General features: G+C 44.9%; 1 protein-coding gene and 1 long non-coding RNA gene across 4 annotated transcripts in view; one reads left to right on the top strand and one right to left on the bottom strand.

Moving 5' to 3' along the window:
• The window catches only part of LOC309337378, a 101,100-nt gene that overhangs the window by 62,675 nt on the left and 17,354 nt on the right, over positions 1 to 21,071 (bottom strand). The gene's annotated exons all lie outside the window — the stretch shown is intronic.
• Positions 1 to 21,071, top strand: part of LOC309336842 (L-amino-acid oxidase-like) — a 28,376-nt gene that overhangs the window by 5,846 nt on the left and 1,459 nt on the right. For 2 of the 3 annotated variants that reach the window (XM_081853248.1, XM_081853250.1), the window contains exons 2-7: positions 2,800 to 2,958; positions 8,363 to 8,571; positions 14,655 to 14,767; positions 17,712 to 17,913; positions 19,560 to 19,628; positions 20,763 to 20,899. In XM_081853248.1, coding sequence (XP_081709374.1) covers positions 2,946 to 2,958; positions 8,363 to 8,571; positions 14,655 to 14,767; positions 17,712 to 17,913; positions 19,560 to 19,628; positions 20,763 to 20,899 — 743 coding nt within the window. In that variant the 5' untranslated portion in view covers positions 2,800 to 2,945. Of the gene's footprint in view, positions 1 to 706; positions 855 to 2,799; positions 2,959 to 8,362; positions 8,572 to 14,654; positions 14,768 to 17,711; positions 17,914 to 19,559; positions 19,629 to 20,762; positions 20,900 to 21,071 lie in introns of those variants that run through there. The other variant, XM_081853249.1, reaches the window with a different exon arrangement.

Genomic DNA, 21,071 nt, shown 5'->3' with positions numbered 1-21,071 from the left:
TCTGGCCCTCTTTGAAAAAAGTTTGTGCACCCCTGTTTTAATAGTTGGATAGGAGAGGGTAGGTGTCAAGAGAAAGGAGAGTTTCACCAGCAACATCCACCTTGTTCTCTCTTCGCAGGAATACAGACAAGTTTAGGTAGTTTAGGAGTTTGCTCTTGACCAGTTTCAAGAGACGCAGGCTCTTTAAAAACCATTTTTCCTTGCCAGTCTATTACTAACAGCAAACTGTCTTCTGACTACCCACTCCACAAAAAATAATGATGAACCTGACCACAAGCAGACCACCATTGTATCACTTCGGCATTGAGCAGGCAGGCAGCCTGTGGGTCACACAAGACACAGAATCATAGAGTCGGAAAGGACCCCAACGCAGAGGGGTGTGGTCCAGCTCCGAGGGCCTTCTGGCAGTTCCCTCACTGAGAGAAGTGAAGTTACAGGGAACCAGGCAGAAGGCCTTCTTGGTAGTGGCGCCCGCCCTGTGGAACGCCCTCCCCTCAGATGTCAAGGAAATAAACAACTATCTGACTTTTAGAAGATATCTGAAGGGAAGCTTTTAATATTTGATGAATTATTGTATTTTAATACTTTGCTGGAAACAGCCTAGAGTGCCTGGGGAAACCCAGCCAGATGGGTGGGGTATAATAATAATAATAATAATAATAATAATAATAATAATAATAATATAGTCCAACCCCCTGCAGTGCAGGAATCTTGACCAACATGGAGCTTAAACCCACAATCCTGAGATGAAGAGTCTGATGCTATACCAACAGGATTTTCCCTGTGCAGTGGAGTCTCTGTGCAAGAGAGGCTGGCTGATATAAGGACCCATCTGGAACTCAATTCCCAAAATAGTAGGGAGTCGTAAATGTCTTAATTTAAGATCCATTGATATGTCTGATACCAAAACATTTTCCTAGGTAGCAGTGAACATTCCCATTATTTATCCCAATTGTTTTTTAAACTCTGCACATCAAACATATTTGTTGATAATAAATATCTATAAAAAGTCACCACTGGCTTTTTAGTGTCCAATGAATTATCCAGTTGCTCCCAAATTTGGGGTGTCTCAAAGGCTGTGAAGGGTGCCAGACCAAACCAAGTTGCTTAAAAGATGTTGTTGCTTCAAGTATTGGCATTGTGCCACCTCTGACAGATGGTATTTTTCTCTTAGAGCATCATACATATAAAATCAGTCTTCCTCATCTACACCTTTTATCATCCAGCTTTTTTCCATATTGCCATATTTTCCCCAATTCTACTTTAATAGAGCAGGGATAGGCAAACTCAGCCCTCCAGATGTTTTGGGACTACAACTCCCATCATCCCTAGCTTACAGGATGGTCAGGGATGATGGGAGTTGTAGTCCCAAAACATCTGGAGGGCCAGGTCTGCCTATGCCTGCCATAGAGCATTTTAAAAATAAATAAATAATGTTTTTCAGATTTATACATTTCACTAATTTCACAATCATTTTAACATTTCAAAACTTGACTTCTTTCCCCCCCTTTCTGCGGTTCCTTAAATTTAGCTTTAATATCTTCTGAATATCCAAATTAACTTAATTTTATTCATTTATTCCTCTCCTTTAAATATATACTCTTATAAAACTGCAGGCTGTTACAAGAATCCTGCCAATGTTCTTATCTGTTTACAATTTATCTGTAAATATTCAGTAAAGCATTTCTTTTATAAAAAGTTTGTTATCTTGATTTCTTATTTTCCAGTAGGTTTAACCATTTCTGCATATTCCATAAGCTTTTATATCCATTCTTCCATTGCTAGGACTTCTGCTTCTTTCCATTTGGGGGCGAGTAACATTCTTGCCACTGTAGTAGCATACATGAATAAGTTTCTATATAGTTTAGGTAGTTCTGTCCCTATAATTCCCAAAAGAAAAGCTTCTGGTTGTTTTTTTCGGGGGGGGGGGGGTTATAAGCATTATTTTAAACATCCTTTTCAATTCATTATATATCATTTCCCCATAGAGGAAGTGTAAGGAGTAAGGATAGACGGCATCTTAAAAAACAGAGACATCACCTTGCCGACAAAGGTCCGTATAGTTAAAGCTATGGTTTCCCCATTAGTGATGTCTGGAAGTGAGAGCTGGACCATAAAGAAGGCTGATTGCCGAAGAATTGATGCTTTTGATTTATGGTGCTGGAGGAGACTCTTGAGAGTCCCATGGACTGCAAGAAGATCAAACCTATCCATTCTGAAGGAAATCAGCCCTGAGTGCTAACTGGAAGGACAGATCGTGAAGCTGAGGCTCCAATACTTTGGCCACCTCATGAGAAGAGAAGACTCCCTGGAAAAGACCCTGATGTTGGGAAAGATGGAGGGCACAAGGAGAAGGGGACGACAGAGGACGAGATGGTTGGACAGTGTTCTCGAAGCTACGAACATGAGTTTGACCAAACTGCGGGAGGCAGTGGAAGACAGGAGTGCCTGGTGTGCTCTGGTCCATGGGGTCACGAAGAGTCGGACATGACTAAATGACTAAACAACAACAAAGGAGTAAGGAGTCGATGATCCCCTGTGGCCAAAGACGACTATGCTCCTGCTGCTAGACCAAGTGACCAGCATGCTGTTTCTTCTTCCAGGAAGTCTCCAGCCATGCTCTTACATGGCAGCTGCTTTTCCCCTCCAGTGTGGGAAGGAAGGGGTTAATCCACAGTAGCCACTCTGACTACTACTGAAGCTCTCTGTCACCTTTGCTCTGCCCTAGTGCTGTGTTGATCTTCTGCTGCATCCCTACCCGCCCCCTTGCTGATCTCGGAATTTTTGTTTGTCTCCCAGAGTCCAGATGCTCAAGGCCTCATGGTGCTTTGCTGTGGTTGAAATGCAGTAGCAGGCAAGGCTAAAGAGAACCTGTCAGCATCTGTGAGACAGCCCTGGTTCTTCTCTGCACCAGCTGTAGCTTTTGGGGATCCAGCCCAAGGACCATGGGCGGGTTGGGTAAGCATGTCAGGTGACTAAGGTGTTACATGGGCAAATCCTTTCTCCTCTCGTTGCTGAGCCAAAAGGGAAGGGAAGGAAAACAGAAAGTACAGTGGTGCCTCGCAAGACGAAATTAATTCGTTCCGCGAGTCTCTTCGTCTTGCGGTTTTTTCGTCTTGTGAAGCACGGCTATTAGCGGCTTAGCGGCTTAGAAAAAGGGGGGAAGGGAAAAAACTCGCAAGAACTCGCAAGACGTTTTCGTCTTGCGAAGCAAGCCCATAGGGAAATTCGTCTTGCGAAGCACCTCGAAAAACGGAAAACCCTTTCATCTAGCGAGTTTTTCGTCTTGCGAGGCATTCGTCTTGCGGGGCACCACTGTACTGAAACCTCTTAGTTGTGGATCTGGGCATTAGAGGGAATGGAAGTTCTGTATGCACCATGCGCTTAAAGATTGTTCCCTCCCTCACCCCAGAAAAAGAATTCTGGGTACTGTAGTTTATTACTATTACTATTTATTTCATTTCTATGCTGCTTTATATTTTTAAGAAAAATCTCAAAGCGGTTTACAGAATATTAAAACATCAATAAAACAATCAGGAAGAAAGTCAAATACAGTGGTACCTCAGGTTACATATGCTTCAGGTTACATAGGCTTCAGGTTACAGACTCCACGAACCCAGAAATATTACCTCAGGTTAAGAACTTTGCTTCAGGATGAGAACAGAAATCACACAGCAGCGACATGGCAGCAGCAGGAGGCCCCATTTGCCTCCAGCTATTAATTAATAACCCAAGATCACAGCATCTTTCCAATAGTTTCTGGACTTTCATGCAGGATCAAGATCTCCCTCACCTGGCTAGTCCTCACTCTCTGAGGACATCTGTCTCCAATAACACATATACAGTGGTACCTCGGGTTGCAGACGCTTCAGGTTACAGACTCCTCGGGTTAAGAACTTTGCTTCAGGATGAGAACAGAAATTGTGCTCTGGCGGCGCGGTGGCAGCAGGAGGCCCCATTAGCTAAAGTGGTGCTTCAGGTTAAGAACAGTTTCAGGTTAAGAACAGACCTCTGGAACGAATTAAGTACTTAACCCGAGGTACCACTGTACACACAAAAATTGACTGGCAGGCGAAGATGATAGAATATTTAGAACTTGCAAAAATGACTGGAAGATTAAGAGGAAACTCAAACCAGAAAGAGAATAAAGGTTGGACAATATTTAAAGAATATCTAAAAAAGTACGTATTGTGATGATGCAAATCTCCTGACAGGTCTAGATTGAATCTTGAATAATAACGAAATTATAGAAGCAAAAATCACCTTTGATGTGTAACAGTTAAAAAATAAGGAAGTGCGTATAGACCAATCATGTGTAAAAAGTACAATGAGGTGAATTGGAAGTCAAAAGTGTTTGTGATATCAAATGATATGTTGCTAGTGTTTAGTTGTTATGAGGGTATGGTATTGGTCTGTTTGTGTTGTTTTTTTATGTAGTATGTAAATTGTTTTGCAATAAAGCTTTAATAAATTAAAACAAAAACAAATATAGAGTATATAGTCAAAGCAACATAATTAACAGAATATCTTAAAGATTTCAAAATATTACAAAGGAGGTCAACTACGGAATACATATTTAACACAACGTTAACAAACCAAAAACCTTAAACATTTCCCCCCAAAATTGCTAAGTGAAGTCAAATATAAAATGCACATTTAAAACAGCATAATTAACAAGAGAATAAAAGATGATCATAAGCATAACACGGCTGTTTGGCAGACACAAAAAGATGGGGCAAAAGAATCCAATAGTTAGGGGTTTGTTGTCAGGAATAGCGATGTCCCTCTGGTCTCACCAGGAGCCTCTTTATTAAGGGTATTGGAAGTTGTAGTTCTGTGAGTGGTGAACTACAATTCCCAGTATTTTTCCAGGAGATGTGCACTTTAATCTCTGGTGTGTACTCAGCCAAAGATACTAAATAGCCCTGAAATTTTCAGATGGCATATGAAAAAATATGAACTCAATTCAGCTTAAGGAATCTCCATACAGATTTGCATGCAGATTTATAGCAAGACCAGGGTTCTCTACAAAGAAGCCTAATTTTTTAATATATGTCTTCGGGCACCACATCAATAACAAAAGTTTTTAAAATATCTATATCTTTTTTCCTCCTAGCAGGTTTTGGAAGGGAATATTGGGGTCCAGGAAAAAATGTGGAATGTATTTTCTGATTTCGGTGTATGTGACATGAAGAGATTATAGGCACATGCAAGCAAGATTTGTGCAAGCACTTCTAGCTGGCTTTGAAGTATTTTTGCTGCAGTATATCCTGCTGCCAAAGAGGCAAGCCACTTCCTTGGTTTAAAAAGCAGCTTGCCTCTTTGGCTATTGCTGTGGCAACAAAATGTAAGGGGGGAAAGGGAAACAGTTGTTTTCAGTCAGGTCACCACTACTGAGCATACATTTGTTTAATGACAAATTCAGGCGTGATTGTCATGGAATCGTAGAGTTGGAAAGAACCCTGAGAATCATTTACCCCAATCCCCGGCAATGCAAGAATTGTTTTGTGCAACGTGGGGTTCAAACCCACCACCCTAAGTTTAAGAGTCCAATGCTCTACCAATTGAGCTCTCTCTCTCTCCTCCCCCCCTCTCTCTCTTTGTGTGTGTGTGTGTGTGTGTTGAGCTATCTCTCTCTCTCTCTCTCTCTCTCTCTCTCTCTCTCTCTCTCTCTCTCGTGTGTGTGTGTGTGTGTGTGTGTGAGTGTGTGTGTGTGTGATATTTTTAATGGCCCTCAAGAAAGCTTTCAGTCCAGGGTTGATACGACTGCCAAAAGATGAAACAGGCTTGGATGCATTAACCTTAAGTAACGAGAAGTTGGCATATGTCCAATATATTTTTCACACATGAGATGGAAAAACCCACTCAAGTTTCCTTGGCACCATTTCTGAATGCTGTTCTTTGAGGGCATAACGCTGAAAGCAGAGATGCTAGCCAATACAGGCTCAAATTTTCACATTACGGACCAATATAAAGCACAAACGACTAATTTCAGCGCTCCATGCAAATACTGTATTACTGCGTGATTTGCTGATGCATCTGGCAAGAACAAGAAAAAAATATCTGTCCTTCGAGCCGGAGTCGAACCAGCGACCTAAGGATGACTTTGGCAGCAGTCTACAGTCCTCCGCTCTACCAGCTGAGCTATCGAAGGGACAAGCCTAAGGTGCTGTGCCTCACCTTTTAACTGTGGGTGTGGTTGGGCGTGGAACTGGAATTTCAATGGGAGATATTCCCATTGAATGCCTTCCCCAGGCTTCCTGCCTCTCCACCAGCAAGCCTAAGATCTAAAGCATGGGTAGGCAAACTAAGGCCCGGGGGCCGGTTCTGGCCCAATAGCAATCTTAATCCGGTCCGCAGATGGTCCAGGAATCAGCGTGTTTTTACATGAGTAGAATGTGTCCTTTTATTTATAATGCATCTCTGGGTTATTTGTGGGGCCTGCCTGGTGTTTTTACATGAGTAGAATGTGTGCTTTTATTTAAAATGCATCTCTGGCTTATTTGTGGGGCATAGGAATTCGTTCATCCACCCCCTTTATATATATATATATATAAAGATAGTAAGAAAACCCACAAGCATGAAAATCCTGGGCTGGATTTAAACTAAGTTGCTGCATTGGCAGAAGCCAGCAGGCTGTTGTGCTGAAACGTGAAAAGCTTTCGAAATAACAGACCAAGGTAAATCTCCATCCCTTCCTTTTGGGCCTAAGAAGACCACTTCTCTTCTTTAGATCAGGTATGGGAGAATTGATTTTGTAACGTTTGTTTGAAATATATCCCTTGCTGTGATGCGTCCCTTTGAGCATGGTGTGTCTGTCTGTGTGTGTGTGTGTGTGTGTAAAAGTAGCATACAAATAAAATGAATGAATAAGTGAATGAATGAACTAAACTTTGGCCCTCCTGATGCAGCTAAACTACAACTCCCATCAGCGTAAGCAAGCATGGCCAATGGCCAAGGATGATGGGAGTTGTAGTTCAGCAGCATTTAGAGGACCAAAGGTTCATCACACCTCTCCTAGATGTTCCTGGACTGTACATCATCCCTGCCCGTTGGGGCTCTTAGGTGCTGTAGTTCTGGATAGGCAAACAGGTTCCCCATCTCTGTTATAAGGGGTCCCCCTCATCTCAGTCCATTGACTTAACTTGCCTTCAGTGTGCATCTTATGACGATGTTGTCATCCATCATCAACGGCTGCCACCCTTGCCTCTGCAGTGTCATGACTTTGTGCCAAGATTTCTCAAGGAATATACGGAAGCTTTGATTGAAATTCCAGTTCCATGCCCTGTAGGCCAATCGCTGCCTTTTCTTTTTTTTAAAGGAAGCCGCATCCCAAGTTAAAAAGAACAAGGCAAAGCTTTGGGCTTGTTCCTTCGATAGCTCAGCTGGTAGAGCGGAGGACTGTAGATTGTCGTCCAAGCCATCCTTAGGTCGCTGGTTCGATTCCGGCTCGAAGGACAAAGTGTTTTTGCTTGCCAGAAGTAGCTCCTGATCTCTCAGCCAATCATACACTGTGGCTTCCCTCATCATGACTACAAACAGTCTGGAGAAACTCTCTGAGTCATACCAAAGCCTCTAAGCTGAAATAAGATCTCGTAGTTTGAAAATACCAGAATATAGTTTTCCTCAGGCCAGTGTTTCCCAGTTGTTGGTGTTTATACTACAGTTCTTTAGATTTGCCTTTGAGAGAGTCTTTAAACCTTGTTAACCACCAACATTGTACTTTCCATTTTTAAGTTCAGAATACAATGGTACTTCGGGTTAAGTACTTAATTCGTTCTGGAGGTCTGTTCTTAACCTGAAAATGTACTTAACCTGAAGCACCACTTTAGCTAATGGGGCCTCTTGCTGCTGCCGTGCCACCAGAGCGCAATTTCTGTTCTCATCCTGAAGCAAAGTTCTTAACCTGAAGCACTATTTCTGGGTTAGCGGAGTCTGTAACCTGAAGCGCATGTAACCCGAGGTACCACTGTAGAGTACAGTGGTACCTCGGGTTAAGAACTTAATTCGTTCCAGAGGTCCGTTCTTAACCTGAAACTGTTCTTAACCTGAGACACCACTTTAGCTAATGGGGCCTCCCGCCTCCGCTATGCCACCACCATGCAATTTCTGTCCTCATCTTGAAGCAAAGTTCTTAACCCGAGGTACTATTTCTGGGTTATCGGAGTCTGTAACCTGAAGCATCTGTAACCTGAAATGTCTGTAACCCGAGGTACCATTGTAGGTGCTTTGGAAGACGATAATCAGGCATCCGCACAACATGACCAGTCCAACGGAGTTGATGTTGAAGAATCAAGCCATTAAAATAGATCCAGCAGTCTCCTTATGTTCTTAGGCTGTTGATGTTTGTGTGTCTTCTTAGTGCTTCTGGGCCTTGCCGCTCTGCTCCTGCTGCGGAAGAGCATGCCCAGCCCCTTGGAGAGATGTTTTGAGGATCCAGAATATGAGAGGCTGCTGGATATCGCTAAGGATGGGCTGGGCAAAACTGAAGAACCGAGACGGATTGCGATTGTGGGAGCCGGGGTTGCTGGACTTACAGCTGGGAAAGTGCTGCTGGACGCTGGACACAAGGTGATGGGACCAGGGAGAAGGGGAGGCATTGGCAAGGTGAGAAGCAAGGGAGGTGAGGCAGGGGTTGCATAATAATAGCAATTTTTTATTTGTACTCCGCCCGTCTGACTGGGTTGCCCCAGCCACTCTGGGCGGCTTCCAACATACAGTATATAAAAACATAATGAAACATTACACATTACAAAGCTTATCTGATGGGAGGGTGTTCCACAGGATGGGTGCCACTACCGAGAAGGCCCTCTCCCTGGTAGCCCACTTTCCTGTAAGTCAAGCCCAAATCCCGCCCCCTTGATTCACAATCTTCAGCCAACCTTGCCCAAACTCTTATCTTGCTCAGGATGATTGGATTTAAAGACACAAGGCAGTCTTTAAGATCAGGCTGATCCAGTCTCTGAAGCAACACCAGAGTGGCCCTACCAAATGATAAAAAAATTGGGACAATGGTTTCTGCAAACGGGTTTGCAAGCCGGGAAAAGAAAACGATGGACGTGTATGAAATATGGATTGTTGTTTAGCCATCCCGTGCATATTCTGGGGGAAACCAAGGGGTTGCTTCCAGTGTGACCTGGTGCAGATGTAATCCTGATTTCTTGCAAACGACAGTCAAAGCAAGCACTGGGAATGCACCTGAATAGGAACCATAGCTAACCTCGGCGTATATGTAATGCTAAACCATGGTTAAAGGCAGTGCTTTTTTTCTGGGGGGTACACATGCCCCTAAACATTTTGTGAATCTAAGTTTGGCCTCATTGAAGGGCACTATTTCAATATGAGTAGGAAAATGAGAGTACCCCTGAACATTTTTTTAAAGAAAAAAAGCACTGGTTAAAGCCAACAAGGGAGAATTTGTCCTCAGAAGGGATTGAGGGAATAGGAGGAGGACGGTATGTGCGTTCCTGAGGCTGTCTTCCAGTTTTCAAGCCCTGGTCTTTATAGAGCCAGGTTTACATTTCAAAGTACCCAGCCTGACATTGACACATGTCATCTTCAGGCAGATGCTGGGGACACAGCACTCTGGAAGGGACTATAATTGACACTTGCCCTGGGCTCCCATTTAGACAAACATTTGCTCCAGATGACTGGGCTTGCGAGCTGCTGTTTTAATTTTCCGCAGTGCTCCTGACACAGCATCCCTCCACTGTATTGTGGGAAATTAAAAAGGTGTCCCCCTTTCTGGTGCCTGAGAATACAGAGGATAGCCTTTCTTAATAATCATAATAATAATAAATTTTATTTATACCCTGCCCTCCCCAGCCAAGGCCAGGGGAGGCTCAGGACGGCTAACAACCAATAATAAAAACGAGTTGAATGAATACAACTTTAAAACAACATTAAAACATTAAAATGCAGCCTCATCACAGGAGGAGAAAGGAAAAAAGAAAGAGGGGGAGGGAATCAAATTGACTCCAAGCCAAAGGCCAGGTGGAACAACTCTGTCTTACAGGCCCTGCGGAAAGAAATCAGACCCTGCAGGGCCCTGGTCTCATGAGACAGAGCGTTCCACCAGGCCGGAGCCAGAGTTGAAAAGGCCCTGGCTCTGGTTGAGGCTAATTTAACTTCCTTATGGCCCGGGACCTCTAGGGTGTTGCTATTTATGGACCTTAAGGTCTTCCGTGAGGCATACCAGGAGAGGCGGCCCCATAGGTCCGAGGGTCCTAGGCATAATGATATGGTCTCTATGGCATATACAGCTTTCATGGTGGCACCTGTCAACGTTGTACTCTCGAGATGTTCTGGACTACAGCTCCCATCATCCCACTCTGGCTGGGGCTGATGGGAGTTGTAGTCCAACACCACCACGAAATCGGAAGGTTGGTGAAGATACTCACTGACAAGTACGTTTCCGAGCACAATTCAAAGTGTTACACCACCGCTTTCCTCAGCATAGTTTGGCAGGTTCAGGGGCAGGGTGGCTCCAATAGCAGCCTTACTCCTCTAGGGGATGCTGGCTCCACTTGAGACCCAGGTGCGAGTAGAAAAACAAGAGCTTCACTCAGCCTAGATTCCCCGTCTGCCTGCCCCCCCTTCTCCTGCAGAGCAGGCTCATTCCAGTCCAATAACACGGATCAGCGCGTTTGCTATATACTTTCCCCCCATCAACAGGGCCAACTGGCAGGGCTTAATTACTATTTTCTGCTGCAGGGCAAGCTTATGAAAAACAAATGAAAAAACTGGGTGGGCCACGGAGCATGCAGTTGCACAAACCGCCAGGCAATTAAATATGTAGATGGCAGGCATGATCACTTCTTTTGTTGTTTTTGCAAATCTTGCAAGCCTCTCTTTTATTGGTGACCTGCCGTGCCACAATGTGCAAGACATATTCAAGAGAATGGGGAAGGTAGATAGCCAGGGTGTGGAATGTGGCCCTCTGAGCTTCTACATCTGGCCCTCAAAATTCTCCCCGGCTACATCCCTGCATTAGGGACGTGGGTGGCACTGTGGGTTAAACCACAGAGCCTAGGACTTGCTGATCAGAAGGTCAGCGGTTCGAATCACCGCGACGGGGTGAGCTCCCGTTGCTCGGTCCCTGCTTCTGCCAACCTAGCAGTTCGAAAGCACCTCAAAGTGCAAGTAGATAAATAGGTACCGCTCCGGCGGGAAGGTAAACGGCGTTTCCGTGCGCTGCTCTGGTTCGCCAGAAGCGGCTTAGTCATGCTGGCCACATGACCCGGAAGCTGTACGCCGGCTCCCTCGGCCAGTAAAGCGAGATGAGCGCTGCAGCCCCAGAGTCGGCCACGACTGGACCTAATGGGCAGGGGTCCCTTTACCTTTACCTTTACATCCCTGCACTGCACAAGTGGTTTTACTTGGCTTGGTTGCATCTGGTTCAGTATAAAGGCAACTTCCTATGCCATGCATGGGAATGGGGATTCAGAATATGTCAGGATCACCCATGTATTTTTTGACCCCAAATCTGTCTGGTTTCCCAACAGAGCAGTTGCCAGTGAGTCAAATCTCGTGGCTTTATTTATACAGGTGCATCTGTTCTGAAGCAGAGCTGTAATCATAACCAGAAAAACAGACCTTTCCCTCAGGGATCTTGGGTAATCTCTGAGAAACAGTTCCTCCAGAATGTGATGTTTTCAAGATGTTAGCTGATTGAAAGTCACCTACCTTTCTCATGACCTGTTTCTCTCAATATTGTTTTGGAGCTAGCTCCGACCCCCCCGCCAAAATTTATTCTGCTGTCTTCCCTCCTAACCCAGGACCAGACATCTGTAACGCAGCAGAGCATGCAAAGATCCTTGCGCACTGGTGTCTGTGGGCGTCCTGGTGTGTGCAAAAGATCTGTAGACCAGGGCACTAATCCAGCACTGACCTTAGAAAGGGGAGCAAAGAAAGAGACATCTCTGAATTTGCAGACAAAGAAGTGTAGGAAGCTCTCCTATGCTGAACCAGACTGAAATATACTCAGAGTCGAGAGTGGATTTCATGCTCTTTATTCAGCTCATAGTGGTGAGGAGGAATGAAAGTTTCCCCAAAGTATCTGCTTTATATACATTATTTACACAATGGGCTGCACGGGATTGGCTAATTCCGGAATTCTCTTGTAGGCCAATCAGGTTGTGGATTCACTTCCATCTGGAGCTGGATTGGGTGGCTCCTGCAGACCAATCATACTGCTGCATTGTTCTAGGACCAATCAGACTGCTGCATTCTGAATCCTATTGTTCTAGGACCAATCAGACTGCTGCATTTTGGATCCTATTCAACTCAGTACGTAACACAGACCCATGGTCCTCCTAGCTTAGGATTGTTTACTGAGCGGCTCTCCAATATTTCAGACAGAGAGTCTTGTCAGCATCACCCTTGAGCCAGTGCCACCGACTGGACTCATCCACTTCAGCCCCGACTGGGCCAGGCGATCTGGGTAGCACTTCCAGAGACCACCTTCTGAACAGGAACAGGTCAAAGTGCTGTGGACTCACAACTCAGAGTTGTGAGCACCAGATTCACTTCCGAAGACAGTCGTTGCACAGCAGAGTATAGCAGAGCATAAACCACTTGGAGAACAGCTCTGTAGAATAACTACTTTTATTCCATCTACAGCAACTATTATAAAAAACTATATACAGAGCTAAATGGAGAAGCTGGACCGCACTGAGTGTCAGCAGCTGCTCTTAGCAGCAACTTTATCTATACAGAGATAACTCTCTCTCTCTCTAACACTCAGTCTCTCTTTTTGATGTGAGGCTGGAGCGGAATAAGTAGTGAGCAGAAACCGCCCCCCTCCTCTCTAGAAAATCACCAGAGAACATCAGCAGATTCTTGGAATGGGAGGGGTGAAATCTCCTCAAGTCTTTCCCAACCGTACCCGGAGATGGCGGGAATTGAACCTGGGATCTTCTGCATGCAAGGGAGATGCACTGCTGCTGAGCCATGCCCCGTCCCCAGATAAAGTGGAAAAACTTGACCTTGCTCTTGTACAGGGAAATCCCACTGAAACAAAGCAGCAATTGCAGGCGGCTCCCCACTCGACTTGCACACAGCTGCATATAGGCACCCACCTAAGGGGACAGTGGTGGCTGGGAGGCAGAGCAGCAGTTGCCACTGCCTGCTGATTGGCTCTCTCCCTGGCAAGCAAGCCAATGGCAGCAGTGGTGATGAGCACAATCAGCTGGCTGTGAAACTCGTGAGGAGCTAGACTCTTGGAGGGAAAGGAGTCTTGCCCACTAGCCCTCCAAAATCCAGAGCCAACACTGCTGGCATCTGCACCCTTCCAGCTGTTCTGTGCCTCCCAAGGGGAGTCTGCCCCAACCATCGAAGAAGAGCCTACACCATGGGTAGGCAAACTAAGGCCCGGGGGCCGGATCCGGCCCAATCGCCTTCTCAATCCAGCCCGCGGATGGTCCGGGAATCAGCATGTTTTTACATGAGTAGAATGTGTGCTTTTAATTTAAAATGCATCTCTGGGTTATTTGTGGGGCCTGCCTGGTGTTTTTACATGAGTAGAATGTGTGCTTTTATTTAAAATGCATCTCTGGGTTATTTGTGGGGCCTGTGTGGTGTTTTTACATGAGTAGAATGTGTGCTTTTATTTAAAATGCATCTCTGGGTTATTTGTGGGGCCTGCCTGGTATTTTTACATGAGTAGAATGTGTGCTTTTATTTAAAATGCATCTCTGGGTTATTTGTGGGGCATAGGAATTCACTCATATTTTTTCTCCGGCCCCTCACAAGGTCTGAGGCTCAGTGGCCCGGCCTCTGCTGAAAAAGTTTGCTGACCCCTGGCCTACACAATACAACCCAAACTTCAGCAGCGGCTGAATGCAAGTCAGCGCTCGCATGGCCGAAAAACGCTGCCCAGTCCTTCCGACTCAATGAACTCAAAGCTGATGTTCCTGCAAACTTGGCCATTTTGAATCTGCACAGTCCCCACTCTCTAGTAGCATCTTCTACAGAAAGATGCTTCTTGCAGTTTGTGTTTCAATAAGATATCAACAGGGTCCATTTCTTCTGCCCTCAGTGCCACCAGCCTAAGTCCATTCTGAGAGCAGATTTTACCCCTGAGCTTGTCCATTTTGCCAGTCCCCAGTATGGGCATCAAGCATTCCTCAACAGTGTAACTTCCAGGCAAACTTAGCAGGTAGAACATTCAGGCTAAGTAATCTGACAGCAAGTTGATAATTGCCCTTGAATAAGAATAACACCAGCAGATCCAATGTGGCAGCAACTTCTGAAAGGTAACAGCCAATATCCAAGGCTTGTAAGTCTTAATTACAAACTCACCAGAGATGAATGAATGAAATCAGCATGAGTCAGCAGACATCTCCGACACCTGAATGATATAACCTGCCTAGAATAAGGTGCCAGTGACAGATCGTTCAGCTTTTGGCCCTCCAGAGACTACAACTCCCATCATCCTTGACCATTTGCCATGCTGGCAGGGGCTGATGGGAGTTGCAGTCCAACATTCTAGAGGTTGAGGAAAGCTGCTATAATCAGGACTATAAATACTGGACTGGGTAGTCTCATAAAACAAGCACTTTGGCCCTTTCCCATTGGCACCTTCTTCAACATTGTTTGGTGGAGGCCATTTTGCAACCACTGCAATTATAGTTCTTCTTTTGCCCACCCCCCAGGTGACAATTCTAGAAGCCAGCAGCTGTGTGGGAGGCAGGATGGAGACTTACCGTGATCCCGAGGGGGGCTGGTATGTGGATTTGGGCCCGAGGCGCCTGCCTTTCAGCCACAGGTAAGAAGGGGCAGTGATATTCCCATGGTGGTGTGTGGCTGATAACATTTGATGGAGGGAAAGAGAGTTGGTATGACAGCCACCTTCAAATGAGAGCCAGTGTGGTGTAGTGGTTAAGAGCAGTAGACTCGTAATCTGGTGAACCGGGTTCGCGTCTCCGCTCCTCCACATGCAGCTGCTGGGTGACCTTGGGCCAGTCACACTTCTCTGAAGTCTCTCAGCCCCACTCACCTCACAGGGTGTTTGTTGTTGGGGAGGAAGGGACAAGGAGAACGTTAGCCACTTTGAGACTCATTTGGGTAGTGATAAAGTGGGATATCAAATCCAAGCTCTTCTTCTCTTCTTCAAATAGAGGGAGGGCTGTCACATAGGAGGTGAAAGGAGCTTGTTTCCTGCTGCTCTGAAGGGTAGGGCCTGAACCAATGGAATCAAAATGGCAAGAAAGGACATTCTGACTAAATATTAAGAAGAGCTTTCTGATGGTAGGAGCTGTTTGACAGTAAAACAGACTTATCTCAGAAGGCGGTGGAATCTCGTTCATTGCAGGTTTTTAAGCAGAGGTTCGGCGGCCATCTGTCAGGGATTCTTTAGCAGCGATTGCTACGTTGCAGAGGGTTGGTCTAGATGGCCTTTGGGGTGTCCCTTCTAACTCTGCAATTCTGTGACTCAATGAGAACAAAATCAAGAACAAAACTGAAATGAGTCTGATGGTAAGATGCCCGTCATCATGTCATGCAGCATGTGCAGAGATGGGAGGCGTTGCAATTTTAGGGGACCCTGTGGTGTGCAGTGGATCCCTGTGGTCACTAAATCTTAGAGTTGGAAGGGATCCCAAGGGTCATCTAGTCCAACCCCCCGCAATGCAGGAATCTCAGCTAAAGCATCCATGACAGATGGCCATCCAACCTCTGGTTAAAAACCTCCAAGGAAGGAGAGTCCACCACCTCTCATTGGAGTCTGTTTCACTGCCAAACTGCTCTTACTGTCAGAAAGTTTTTTTGAATGTTTGGTCATTGCATACTCCATTCATTCATTTATTTGCATTTGTATTGTCTCAACCTTTTTCTCCCAGGAGCTCAAAGGGGCCTCCATGGCTCTCCCCTTCCCCATTTAATCCCCACAACAACATTGTGAGGTAGGTTAGGCTGAGAGGCCCAGTGAACTTTGTGGCTGAGTGGAGATTTGAACCCTGGTCTCCCAGGTCCTAGTCCGACACTCTAACCATTACACCACGCTGGCTCTTCCGCACTACAACTTCCCCTGCACGATCAAAGTCAGCAGAAGTGGAGTGTCCAGTTTCAGAGGGAGAGGGCATGTGCTGCCCTCAGTCCCCAAATGTAGCACTTTACCTTTCCCCCATAGAAATGGATGACAGCCATTCCCCCATATGTCAGGATGCAAAGGTACACTGACACGACTGGGTAAGAGTTGAACCTCTTCCTTATCTCTTGCCATTATGAATTCAGCCTTTCTGTTTCTGGGGCTGTGCTTCTTGGTCATGCTAGAGTGTGACAGAATATTTGGAAGCAGCTTTTGGGGGGGAAAGAGACAGACAGACAGACAGACAGACAGACAGACAGACAGACAGACAGACAGAAAGAAAGAAAGAAAGAAAGAAAGAAAGAAAGAGATTGCTCCAGCAACAGGCCATATGATTGCCAAGTTGCAAGCTAGAGATATTCCCCTTCTAACTTTGTTTCCGCTCTTGAATCAGGAGAAGAGACAGTTGGGGCTTCCCCCTGTTTTGTTTTCCTCCAGTCCACACCCTTTCCCACCTGGGATCCAGCTTGTTACAGCAGGTGTGGGATGAGTGGGTAGGAGGATACTGGGGGCGGGGGAGAAGCCACATCCATTACATCTCCTATTCCAGCAGCAGAATTTAAAGGCAACTCTCCAGGTTGCAACCTAGCCAGCGACTGTCCAGTTCTGTGGGAGTGGGAAGCTCGCAGAGGAAGTGATAAACTTTCAGCACCTTGGACAGCTCCACTGAGTCCTGCTAAGGCAAGCGGCTACCTGAAATGTTGTCTGTGCAGAGAGCTAGTACCAAGGGAAGCCTTGTGTAGGCTGATCAAACCTAGTAGGCTCTGTCAGCCTAGAGGCGCTGGCCAGGTAGTTAAAGGGCCCTCAGCTTATTTTAAAGTCTTTGGCTTCTGTGAGGTTGGGACAAGAGAAGTATTGCAGGGAACCCTGCTTCTGGGAGGTTGGAAAGACAGAGATACTGCAGGGAAAGGTGGAGGCCTGTGTTTCCAGAAGGCCTCTGGTGTGTTTGGGTTTGTTTGTTTTTTGCCTGTTTATCTAATTTATACCCTGCCCTTCTTCTAAGGAGTCCAGGGTGGCAAACATGTATACAATTTAAAAACAGGAACAAAGAGAAATGTTATAAAACAGATCAAAACATTCTAAAAAATAATTAAAAACATCTAAAAGGTGTTACAATTTTAAACGTTCTAAAAGCAACTGCAGTGAAAAACACACATCCATCTCGAGTTTGCCAGGAACAGTATTCTTCAGACACCAAATTCCTGTGTAAGCAGGAACCTTTTCAAATCCCTCCATGATGGAGACAGGAACACCTCACTGTGTAGCACATTCCACAACCTGGGGACCACCACTGAAAAGGCCCTGTCATGGATGAGGACCAACCTGTGAATGAGATGGTGGTGGTTCTCTGCGGAAGTTTCCTGAACCCTTTCCTTGTCAAAGTTCTCCACCTTATACAGTAAAGTCTCTGGTGGGACATGGGTCAGACCCTGGCAGACCGTGGCAATGGAACAGGAGGCACAATAAGGGAACAAACTATGAAGAAAAACACAGGAAATCAAAGACTACTGGCATAATAAACACACCCCTTTATGTTTAATACCCATTCTTCCCCTCTGTTAACCATCCTTCCTCCGACTCTTCCCCTCTGATCCGCCCATTGGCTCTCTCTACCTCCATGCAGAATTGTCCGGGAATATGTTGCAAAATATGGCCTGAAATTAAACCATTATTCAGATGGCAATGGCAACGCCTGGTACCTGGTGAACAATATCCGAGCCAGAGTCAAAGAGGTGGAGAAGAATCCAGACATTCTGGGATACCCTGTAGATCCCTCCGAATGTGGGAAGTCTGCTGTGGAGCTGTATTATGAAGCGTTGAAACCGGTGAGTTTCTTTTTGTAAACCGCTTTGAGGTGTGTGGGTTTTTTTTAAAAAACCATCAAGTAGCATATAAATTTTATGAAATAAATGAGAGAGTGTGTGTGCATGCGTGTGTTTGTGAACACAGTTGCCAACAGATTCTGGATCTACACATCCTTCCACAGTGGGGACATTGGTTTCCAGACAGGAGTTGATCACGGTGTGGATTTGCCAAGTGTGCCTTCCTCTTAGCACGTTTCTCCCTTGCGTCCTGAGTTTGAGTGTCTTCAAATGACAACTTTGGTAAAGGCTGTTCTCCAACTGGAGCTCTCGCAGGCCAGGGTTTCCCAGTTGTCAGTATTTGTACTGCATTTTTTAAGATTTGCCTTGAGACAGTCTTTAAACCTCTTTTGTTGACCACCATCAATACGCTTTCCATTTTTAAGTTCGGAATAGAGTAGTTGCTTTGGAAGACGATACTCACACAGACACACACACACACACACACACAGAGAGAGAGAGAGAGAGAGAGAGAGAGAGAGGTCTGTAAAGGGGCATAGTTGTACACAGTGGTGCAGGAGGGAAGTGAAATGTAAGAAGTCTCGACAGTGATAATTCAGTTAGACCTAGAACATATGGGTGGCTCCCAACAACAAAAAATAGCAAAAACACAATGCAACATCAAACACTAAAAACTTCTCTAAAACAGGGCTGCCTTCAGATGTCTTTTAAAATCACATAGCTGTTTATCTGCTTGACATTTGATGATGATGGACTATATGGAACTGGCGGAAATGACTGGCTGAATCCGAGACCAAGGTGAAGAGTTGGTGGAAGAAGATTGGAAAAAATTCAAAGTTTATTTACAGAAACATTGCAAAATTAAGGAATGTTAGAAGGATGTTGGAATGAAGTAATGTGGTTTTAGCACAAATGATATAAAGGATTAGGTAAAAATTGATTTTTTAATTGGAGAAAGACGAGAATGTAAAATTACAGTATATTAAGATAAATTATTAGGATAAAAACAAAGCTAGAAAGGATTTGCTGAAATATCTAATTGAATTAGAATACAAAAAAGGGAGGTGTGAGGAGGTCAAGGAAATAAGTAAAGGAAAGAAAGTTATGTAAAAGTTTGAGCTGTTTTTTCTTTTTTCCTCTCTCTCTTTTTTCTTTTTTCAAATTGTTTGTATTTTTGTATTATATTTTCTGTATTTTTTATTTTTATTTTGTTTTTTCTATTTTTCTCTTTGTAATCCTTAAAATTTGAATAAATATTATTTAAAAAGAAAAAAGACATTTGATAAGAGGGCATTCCACAAGGCGGGTGCCACTACTGAGAAGGCCCTCTGCCTGGTTCCCTGTAGCCTCACCTCTTGCAATGAGGAACGATCAGAAGGCCCTGGGAGCTGGATCTCAGTGCGAGTGGAGATGCTCCTCCAGGTATACAAGGCTGAAGCAGTTTTTTATTTATTTTTGTTTTTATTTTATGTTGTAAACAATGTGATATTTGGCTGAAGTCTAACATCATCATTATTATTATTATTATTATTATTATTATTATTATTGAACCTTCTGTTTCTCTAAACCTGAGGTTGATGGGGAGAAAAGGAGGACACACTTTGCCATTCATAGTCCTACAATAACCCGTCTTCGTTTGTGCCCTTCAGATAGAAGAGGACTTGGCGAGATCAAACTGCAGCCATGTGCTTGAAAAATACGATGCCTATTCTCTCAAGGTGCTCGGTTTTATTGATATACGTGGGTGATATTTGCTGTTTGTGGCACGGATCTGCTTCTCCCTCTTTTTATATATATTACATTACTTTGTGCAATTGAGAGCCCCATTCGATGATGCACAAGAAGACATGGAAATGTTCTTGCTTGTGCAGTGCTGTGATTTGCATCTCTCCAGCCCCATCTCACTTTACTGGCTATTGGAAATAGCAAAGGGACACAGAGCAGTGGCAGTTCCATGCCTGGTTTGGCACTGTTAAGTGCAGACCTCTCCATCCATTCATAATTCATATGAGTCTGTTCTGGCCAAACTAAACTTCAAGCCAACATTGGCCCAAGTTCAAGTAGGTTTGCAAAAACCTTGCATTTCTGCCACCAGGGGGCAGCAGAGTGCTACCATGTGTATAATGACTGCAATAAAAAAAAAGCCAGTTTGTTTAATTGAATTCAATTATTTCGAAACATTCGATTTCAAAGTCCAGAGTACAATTTTTTAAAAGTCAACACCTGAAATTTGGATTTTGGAATAAAACTCATGCTTTGAGAAGTGGGACGGAAAATTGTTAAGCTTTCACAAGGAAAACTCATCATTTGAGTTTTGACACTGAAACGTCTACAGTGGTGCCCTGCAAGACAAACGCCTCGCAAGACGGAAAACCCGCTAGACGAAAGGGTTTTCCGTTTTGGAGGCGCTTCGCAAAACGAATTTCCCTATGGGCTTGCTTCGCAAGACGAAAATGTCTTGCGAGTTCCTGCGGGTTTTTTCCCTTCCCCCCCCTTTTCCTAAGCCGCTAAGCCGCTTATCAGCTGATCCGCTGATAAGCCGCTTAACAGCTGATCGCTAAAAGCCGCTAAGCCGCTAATAGCGCTAATCCGCTAAGCTGTCAATGGGCTTGCTTTGCAAGACGAAAAGACCACTATACGAAGAGCCTCACGGAACGGATTAATTTCGTCTTGCGAGGCACCACTGTATGTTGAAATTTGGAACACGGTTTTCAAAAGTTGTTAGCTTAGTTGTTTTTAATTTAGGGTATACGGCAGCCTTTGAATTTTAGGCAAAGATGTGTTTAAGCTCTATCAATATTTCCACTTGAACGCAGCCATATTATTCCTCATATACTCTTCCACCTTCACAGGCATATCTGATCGAAAAGGGAAATCTAAGCCACGCAGCCGTCCGAATGATTGGAGACCTGATTAACCTGAGCGCGGAGTTTTCCCGCAGTTTCATTGAATTCCTCCGAGAAGTTTTCCTGTTTACCCGTGAAAAGAGGTAATGAAAGCCGGTTGCATTGGTGCTGGCTCCCTGGGAGAAATTCCCCATGAAGGGGAATTTACTTTTCAGTACTCTGCTAAACTGGGGCGCGGGTGGTGCTGTGGGTTAAACCACAGAGCCTAGGACTTGCTGATCAGAAGGTCGGCGGTTTGAATCCCCGCGACGGGGT

This window comes from Podarcis erhardii (genome assembly GCF_964252035.2).
Source record: "Podarcis erhardii genome assembly, chromosome: 2".
NCBI classification, from domain to species: Eukaryota; Metazoa; Chordata; class Lepidosauria; order Squamata; family Lacertidae; genus Podarcis; species Podarcis erhardii.
Note: the sequence above shows the minus strand (reverse complement) of the source record. Positions and strands in the feature narration are given on the sequence as shown.